This window comes from Neopelma chrysocephalum, unplaced genomic scaffold, assembly GCF_003984885.1.
Source record: "Neopelma chrysocephalum unplaced genomic scaffold, ASM398488v2 Primary Assembly neopelma1_70, whole genome shotgun sequence".
NCBI lineage: Eukaryota > Metazoa > Chordata > Aves > Passeriformes > Pipridae > Neopelma > Neopelma chrysocephalum.
The window spans coordinates 5,604,621-5,614,120 of NW_020897730.1; the positions used below are offsets into that span (position 1 = coordinate 5,604,621).

At 41.2% G+C, this 9,500-nt stretch overlaps 1 protein-coding gene across 1 annotated transcript; it reads right to left on the reverse strand.

Moving 5' to 3' along the window:
* Positions 1-761: 761 nt before the first annotated feature.
* Positions 762-3,834, reverse strand: KCNE4 (potassium voltage-gated channel subfamily E regulatory subunit 4). Its single transcript, XM_027686249.1, has 2 exons — positions 3,748-3,834; positions 762-3,325 (listed from the first exon to the last, which is right to left on the reverse strand). The coding sequence occupies exon 2, from the start codon at positions 3,297-3,299 to the stop codon at positions 2,808-2,810; it is 492 nt and encodes a 163-aa protein (XP_027542050.1). The 5' UTR covers positions 3,300-3,325; positions 3,748-3,834; the 3' UTR covers positions 762-2,807.
* Positions 3,835-9,500: the final 5,666 nt, after the last annotated feature.

Here is a 9,500-nt window from a genome sequence, read left to right on the forward strand (position 1 = left end):
GTGAAGAAAGCAGAGCACAGGGGAGCAGGTTTTGTGGGAAAGCAAGCAGATATAACTTTATAGCAATCTGATTTTTGAAACAACCTCAAACAACCCACGCAAGCAGGTCTTAGCTAGTGCTAGTGACCCTGTACATAGCCTGGCAGATTTAGGAAAGTGCAAAGTTGCCTCTAAACATTCACCCTCTGCACTGGGAGCCAGAATCCCCAAACCTCCCCTATATGTAATGCTGGAAATGACAAAGCAGCAGTGAGACCCAGGGTTAAAGCTTGTGACAAAGCCAGCAACATACCATTGCTAAGGAGTGGAAATCCAGTGGGACCAGAGATCTGTGTCAGATACTTGCCCATAAGCTCAACGCCGGCCCACACAATTTGCTACAATGCAAATCTAAATCCAAAAAAAATGCAAAATGCACTTTTCCAGAGGCTAAATAAGGAATGCAGGTTTCCATAGCAGCTGGTCACCCTCCCCAGTGGCTCACCAGCACCACCCACTCCTTGCAGGAGGGTGTCCCTGTGGCTCTGCCTGCACACACTGGGGACCTGAGTGTGCTGCCCGGTGCCCTGATGAGCCAACAGGTACTGAAGGCGGATCTGGAGCACCTGGCTCAGCCCTGTGGGGAATGCTACAGTACTATAAAACACAAGGAATTGTTTCAAAAAGAGGCTAAGAAAAGGATCCTGTAGAAATTGTGCCCAGTCTCGTTACTGGAAATCTATTTGACGTAGTGAACAAACATGGAGACTTTTCCAGGAAATGTGTTTCTTTATTTAAATAAAATTAGTGCCAGTAGAAACATAATAATAAACTTTAAATACATGAGACAATTATATACAACTCAATGTTAGGAATTATATACATCAGTTTTTTACAGATACAAATACATTTATACCAAAAGTAAAGGACGAAGGAGAAAGCAATGGAAAATGTGACAACTCGCGCATGTCAGTCTCATTTGGAAAGTTTCAGGATTCAAGTGATTCCAGGCAAAGTGCCAAACTTAATTTGGCTTCTTTCAAACTTAAAACAGCCCCTTTTAGAGTAAATCTACCAAAAAGCTTTATATGGTCTGATCCAAAGTTCACTGAAGTAGATGGAAAAACTCCCACTGCCTTCAGTCTGCCCCGAATCAGGTCCTTTCTGAGCACAATAGAGCCTTTGTTCTGCTGTGGTTAGTGAGAGACAGCGATCCCTGATCCCTCGGCATCCTACATCACATTAACCCTCTGAGCCCAACACAGGCTTGGCCCTTCCCAACAGCAGGAGCACAGCAGATTCCGGCTTCAGTTCATTTCTGCCATTTTCCAAGCTGTCTCTCCAGCTCTAATGCCAGCGGATAAATCACAGAGCTGTTTTAGTGCAGGAAATACGTGGAGACGTTTTGCAAATATTTTGCTGTGCAATGCTTTAGATTCAGGCTCTTCAGCCCTCATGCTTTAAAGCTAATCAAAACACTGTAATAAGTTATTATAAAATATAAGGTATGATTGAAATATTATTTTTTATTTTTATTATTTTTTACTTCTTTTAAAAGTGCAATAATTTAGTAACAAATTTCATGAGCAGTTGAAAAATGTCACAGTACCATTAAACGGGGGGGGGGAAGTTTGTGGTGGTTTTAAAACCTGGTTGCTAATAGCTTTATAGAAATGCATGTGTCACATGCAAGCTGATTAAAAAAAAGATGTAATGCAATGTTTACCTACACTGGCTTAAACAGAGCAGAAAGTCTAGATTCTTTAATGATGTAAATGAGTACAGTTCTACTGACCTCAAATGGAGAATTTACCTCCAACAGAGAAGCACAAAATATTGTGCCTGTCATCTCAGCTGATGACTTCAGTGGGGCCAGGAATACACCCTTACTAGGTTAAATTCTATTTGGAATTCCACCTATTTTTCAAGGGGGCATAACAGAGCAGCATTTGTTCAAGCCTTTCTACATCTTACAGCCTGTAACAAAGACCTTTTAGCATCTTCTTTAACTTACAGATCTTTGCCTTTAGTGACCAAATGTACATATCTTAAAAAAAAATACAAAAGCAAAAAACAAAACCACTTTTCCTACCAGTAACTCAGTCACAGGCTGAATTGCAGCAGAAGGTGGTGAACCTGACCCAGCCAGTACAGGTATAACTTAAGCAAAGGCAGATATAAATGGCATGGATCTGAAACTGGGCTTTACAAACTGCCTAAAAATTTGGTGCCTTTTTTTTTCTCCTTTGTCTTTCACTCTTTCTGTGCCTAGAGTCAGTCTCCAGACATGATGCAATCTCCCTTCAAGTACAACATCAACAAGTCTTCAGCTTTTGAGGCCTCATTGAGCAAATCTGCTGTTGGCTGTCGTTTGTCATAAGAAAAACACAGTAAAAGTACTTCTAGTCTATCAATAGTCTTCTAGTTTTGTGTGAATGAGCATTATCCATAGCCTTTAAGAACCAGGCACTTGCATTAGGGTAACTTCCCTAAACATTTCCCAGATATTTACAGAAATCTGAAATATGCAGAGACATGCCAGTAATAATTACCTCGTTAGAAAAAACATGTACATTCTCCTTGTTCTTAGCTCTCATAGTAAGAAATAATAATGGAAAAATTAAAATTAAGCAACCCAATTATGTGCAAGTTACACTTTGGGGTTGGGTACCACTGCTTCCTTGTCCTGCCAGCTCTCGGGAGCGCCTCTGGCCCAGGGGCACAGATACCTGTTCAGAGTTCATTGGAGAGCAGAAAAGTAGAGCCACAAGTTCTTAGTGGGAGCTCCACTCACGCTTTGGCAGCTGATCAAGGGAACCCTGCAAGTGCTAGGAATTCTTATGGATGTTTTCCACAGACCCCTCGCTGCTCTCGTTGAGGAGTGTTTCTGACACTTCCCCTAGTTCAGTATCCAGCACTTCCTCCTGGATGGTGAAGTGCACATCTGGGGAGGAGGATTCGGAGCTCACGCTGCTGCCTTCCATGGAGCAGATGGCACAGGACAGGGATGGCACCATGCTCTCCTGCAGCATGTTCAGCATCATGGGGATCTGCACAGATTTCAGCCCCGCCACGGTTGGTAGAGGCTTTACAGCTTCCCCCCATTCTCTCTCCTCATCTTTGTAGAGCAGAAGCAAATTGGATGACTTCTCTTTTCTTTTGGATTTCATGTAGCCAAGCATTATCCCTATCAGGAAGATCCCATAGAAAGACATGACAATCAGAATGTAAAAATACTCATTGCTGTTATTCTTCTCTGTGCTGCGGGACTCAGCATCAAGCATGGCTTGGGTCACATTTGCATGGTCCATCTTCAGCATGGAAAGTGTTTTACCACAGCCGAAGCCTGGAGGAGAATGTGCATGGATATGTAAGATCAAACTTCAGAGCAAAGATATCAAAGAAACAACTGAAAAAAGATTGCCCCCAACTCTTCCTTGCTACTTGTAATTTGTAAGCTTGCAAGCTCCATACCTGATTGAAGTTCACAATCTATCATACCTCTGCATTACTATTGTAAGTGCATTAACTCTTATTAAGATACAGAAAACATTAAAGAAAACACATAATATTAAATTATCTTGAGTTCTAAGCTGAATTATAAAACACCCAATCCACATAATTAAAGAAAGAAAACTATATAGAAATACCCTGCTAGGCACTTAAATATAATTTTGTGCTATTTGATCATGTTTCCATGGTGGGGGAAAGTTAGAGGTTTTATTTTGTTTAATGATACAGGAAAAAAATAACCAAAAAGCAACTTACGTTGGTATGCAAATAATTCCTCCTTTTGCAAAGCTCAAGAGACCTTTCCTCTACCAAATGCCGGGTGTTCTGAAAACTTTCCTCTGCTGCAGTTGGAATAAATAGCTCTCAAGAAATGTTTCATCACGTGTTTTAGAGGCACAGTTTATAATAGTTTTGTGTTGGAGTCAACAGATGAACTTGAAGGATTGCAGTTCAACCCACTGAACTCTTAACAGCTGTGAAAAGAAAAAGAGTTGGGAATTCAGAATTTACTCTTTCCTAACCAGTTTAGCACTGCCTCTGTCAGCTTGTGAATCCATTCCTTTCACATCCCAATTGCTAAATCTGACCCGTTACCTAGAGAGCTGCTACACAGAACGGAAAACCTGCAGACCATTATTCTGTGTTTGTCATAACATATGTGAATTTTGTAGTAGACACTATCAAGTTATTTACATGCCTGCTACACATAGTCTTCACTGAAGAGGTGGGAAACAGGTTATTTTCTTTCGTCAGGATTAGTGACAAAGCTTTACAAAGTGCATGCAAATCAAAGTGGTGATTTTAAACTTTTGTTGCAGCTCCACTTTACCACAAGGCGTGGGACTGAGGAGAACTGAGCCCTGAGTCTCGAGTGACTTTTGGATGGAAGGGTGTTGGTGCCACCTAACTTTGGCCATCAAAGCAGCAAATATGGGATCTGGATTCCTTACATAATCAGTGGAATGGTGCAGACTCCTCCAGGAACAGACTTGGAGCTACTGAAGTTCATGGCCCCCTTCTCCCACTGTTTGTTACATTCTGTCTGCATGGTGTTTGTGCCTAAATAGACCAGGGCCACTGAGTCAACGTAGATTTTGGTATGAAGGGACATTAGCAATTTCTGGGCAGTGATGCTTTCCGAGTGACTGCTGGAGGCTGCTGTAACTGGCTGCTGGGCTGAGCAGGACACCTCCCAGATGGCTGGGGAAGGCAGAGTTAGGATGCAGTCTGGGTCGCAGGGCCCACAGAGTTCCCAGCTCAGTGGTACAAGAGGCTCTGAGACCCCTTTTCAACACGTAAGCAACAGTACAGGCCATGGGAAGAAGGAGGCCCAGCTTGCACCTTAGGGATTTCATTTCCTTATCCTCTCCATCCCCGTTCTTCACACACAAAGCCCAATTAGTCAGGCCCCACATGTGAATGTCACCCCTTCTGCAAAGCTTCAAGGATGTTTATGTAACAGAACACTCCACTTCCAGAAAGCAGTAGACTGGTGCTGGAGTTTCCCAACGGTAGGTCTGGGTGGTTTTTTTCCCCTGCAGTCACTTGTGGATTGTTTGCATAGACAGCAAATTCTTTTCCAAACTCTGCCCTCACAATCCCTCTGAGGTAAAGGCAGATAGGATTAACTTCTCTTCACATGTAGGAAAAGGCAAGAGAGAAAAGTTAAGCAACTTTAGATATAGTGAAGAATTCAAGAAGAGACGGAATTGTATCTGTGTTTGGAACCAGCATTTTCCATCATTTCTCTGAACAACTACACAAAGAAAGAAAAAAAGTTACATTAGCCAGATTCCCTTCTCTGCACCTTAAAATAGAGGATCCACCCTTTAGGATGTTGGTTTTATCTCCCTGCACATTCCCATGTGATAGCTCAGGAGCTGTTGATGTTGGACTAAAGTCTACTGGGATTTCATCTGACAAAATCTGTCTGCAGCACCAGCTTGCCAAGTCTGAATTCCTCTTCCCTGTTCCCGACAAATTACTGAGCAGGCAACAAGAGCATATCAACTAGTAGGCTAGAGCATAACCCAGAGCAAGTGTCTGGATTTTTTAGTTAATTTGGGGAAATTTTTACTTCTCAGCTCCATGTGATATTTGCTCCCCCATTCAGCTCCGGAAATTTGGTGTTTGAAAAATTAAAGACAACGGGTCAGGTTTTACCAACACCCGTTTATTCAAGACTTTCACAGAATGGTGAGGAAGTGCCCAGCATTGTTGGGCCAATGCAAATTGGCTCAAATCCTTTCACTGTGCCCATGAAACCCTATGAAACCAGCTCAGAAGTTGCTTAGTCCTGGGAACAAGACCACCTAAAGCTTGTCCTGCTGCCTTCTTTCATCAGAGTCACATACAGGCCATCACTCACCTCGGCACAAAGGCAGATTTAGAGGCACTGACACCCCACTGCTCCCACCAGTGAGCCAGCAGAGCAGGGGCAGACCAGCTCTTCTGCTGGCGCCTGCAGGGGCAAATAGAATCTCTTATTTGCTCCAAAACCTCACATTCTTCATGTAGGTGAAGCTCTGTCCAAAATTACCAAGACCAACTGAAGCACCCAACAGGAGCACAGGAACACTTCTTAGGTACATCCATAGACTTATGCAATTCTCCCAAAGTTTAACTGAAAGATGACTGAATTGCACAATTCTGCATAGCTATTGCTGAAAACTCTTTGCAACTGTGTTTACTTTGGCTAGCTGATGACAACATCTCTTCTCCATCTGTTAGCCCATGATTCTGAAAAACAGTTTAATTTTAAAAAGGCCTGGAAGGAATCCCTGAGCCTTCTATAGACACGAAGAGGAGGGATAGGAAGACACTGGGGAATAACCACCTGAAAAACATATGCCACTTGCTTACTGATGTCATAAGTCAGCTTTCTCAAGCTGTACCCTGTAGAAACTATATTTTTGTCTAAAAACAAGACATTGAAAATTGGAGCTTTTAGTTTTGTGTTTCAAAATTATATTTGCTGCGAATTATATTGTAAAGCCATTGATCACAGCAAAAAGCTTGCTTAATTTGAAGTAATTTATTTTTTTAGAGTGAAGCTTACTAGCTATTTCTTTTTGATGTTTCTGTCTTCCTTTCAAATCAATTTTTTTCCCCAAACTTCAGAGAATTTTGCCTTAAACTTCACTTCGAAATTTCACCTGAAATGGCACTCGTGCTTTCAGCAATTGCCTCTCATGTGCTCTTCTTCACCTTCTTTGCACCAGTCCCAATCAAGGCTATAACATTCAAGAATAATCCTCATGCTGTTGTTACCACCTTCCACATTCCCCCTTTGGAAAATATTCAGACCAATAAAGCAGAGCAACAGCCAGGCACTCCAATGATGAAAGGGTCACAAAATAGTTGTTGATGCTAGATATTTTTTCTCAAGGTCCCTGTCTCCTAGAGAGCCTTTTGTGGCAGGAACCTCCGTCACCAAAGGACGCAAACGTTGAGGCTTGAGGCATCCCATGGGGCAGGAATTCTTCACAACGTGGCTTAAGGGATCATATAATGTGAGCCCTTTCTCCAAATAAAAATGTGAGGAGAGTCAGAAAACTGAACAAAGACAGAATCCATTATGAAGAAAACATGAAACCTCCTCAGAGACCCAGATGACTCTGCAGACTTCCATGGAAAATATATGCCTAACCCTTCATTATGGGCATAATCCATGGTCTGATGCAGCATTTATCTTTCCTTTCCCAGTTAGTGAGTTAATAAGACAAAAGACACAAGATAACTGTTAAAGGGCTAGCTCCTATGGGAGGCTGAGCCTGTTTGATAAGTGTCTCCTAACAGTATCACTCTAAAGAGTACCCAAATATGTGCATTTTTGGAGGCATCATTTGAAAATCTGAAAAGAAATGAAAAGAGAATCAGGAAGAACAGCGGAGATGGTTTTTTTCTTCCTGGACGTGGACCTTTAATGGAAGCAATATTTGGGAATTTACCTCTAGGGAGAAAAAGGAGGGAGAGTTTTGCCATGCAAATATGGACTTTGCCATGCAAATATATAACTTTTAGTTATGATTTAGACCTTCGAGACACGAGTCGGCAAAGGACAGCAAATATGATATTTTTCACTCACATATATTATTTCAATTAAAGTAAAATTAGAGATTAAGAGCTGGGTTTGTCACCATAAAGGAAGACAATAAAATAGATGTTTGTGCCCTTGATCTGGTCTTGCACTTGAAGACCTGCCATGCTGAGATGTATATATTGACTTTCAGTCCTGCTGCAGAACACACACCTCACCCAGGACCTGAACCAAAGCCCCTAAAAGTTAGTGGCAGTGTCTCTCCTAAAACAAACTTCAACACTTGCTCCTTACAACTCAAAAACAATTTTCAGTGAAGCTTGTGAGTGTATTGGAATAAAAGCTAGTTCAAAAGCAGCAAGCCATTCACACATTCATTCCCAGAGTAGGAATGAGTAGCAGCCCAGCACAAGGCATGGGCCTCCTCGCTAGCAAGCCTACTTACAGTATGGAATTTATGAGCTTTACTATGTGCTCATAACATTTCTGTGCCTCATCAGTTCACCCACTTGTAAAATTAATCTGATATTTGTGCTGGGAGGTACAGCAGAGTAACAGACTGGCAGATCTGTACCTGGAAAGGTAACGACCACTGTGCCTGTGAGCACACTGGCTGGGCTGGTGCCTGAGCCATTCTCACACAGCTCTAGGTTCAGTGTCATTTTCCATCACTCCTCCTTATTTTTCATACTGCAGAAATAGATGACATTTTTTATAAACTTGACACAAGCAATTTCTAGAGGAAGATGGTAATTTTCTTAGTGTCATCCATAATAAACTGTGTTACCATCTGGATACCAAATGGAAGTAATGGTCTGACCTGTTATTAACTGTAAAAAACTTAGTAAAAGGCTACAGCTCTGCCTGCTACCTTACAGTCTTCACTGCGGAAAACATGAAAATATAAGTCTAGAAGATGAATGCATCAGTCTTCTCTCCAACTGCAGAGTTTAGTTTGCTTTAAGTCAAATTTTATTTAACCTTCATAGCAGATCTCCATTCTTGAAACTTGAAGTTTCTCAGGCACTCAGAGCAGCAAAAAAAAAAATCAGTATTAGCAAACACAGGGTTCAGAAGCATCTCACAGCTGAGGTGACCATCTGCACTCAGGCCCTCAACTCGAGCAGTGGCAAGAGATTTCCCAGAAGCCGTATCTGGAGAGTGCAATTGCTCTCCAACCACATAACAAAGATCTGTAAGGCAAATTGGTTTCTGATCCTGGACATGACAAGCAACAGAAAACCTCAATGATATCTGTAATAACAGTTTACAGTAAATTTAGTATTTACTGTAAGGCTTTTGTCATGGGAGTTTTGGAGTTTTGGGTAGGCATTTCTTTTCAACCTCTAAACTGAATTTCAGAAAGCTCAGAGTGACTGGAAACAAATAGAGTGGAAACAGGGAACTCATGATAGCAATAACAAGAAATTACGTTTAAAAAATATAGACTTTTCAGTGGCTGATATGAGAATCTGAGTCCAAAATCATCACAACCTCAATTCTCTTTCCTGTAGCTAAGACAGGTTACAAAGTTATTTTACCAATATATATTTCTATGCAATAAAATGAAACTTATACTTCATGTTACCTTACCTTTTCCTTTGATGTGACATGGAGGATACAGGGGTGTTTGATTTGGAAATTCGTTTTATTTTCTTTTTCCTTTGTTTTTTTTTCCAAATATAATTACCTGATGGATGCAGTACCTTTAAAAAAAATGAACTCAAAGCTTGCTTTGCTCTCAGAGTCAAATGATAGATTCAGCTGCACTATATGCAATAGGCTGTGTTCAACATTATTTGCTTCTATTTGGATTTAAAACAGTAAGCAACATATTAAATTTTAGATGCCCTCAAAAATAAATCAAGAACCTTTAAATTTTATCAGCAGTGTTTAGAAGAAATTCACTGACAAATCCAAACACACAATTCTGTTTGTTCAGCAAAGAGACAGTGCTTGCTCTCCCAGC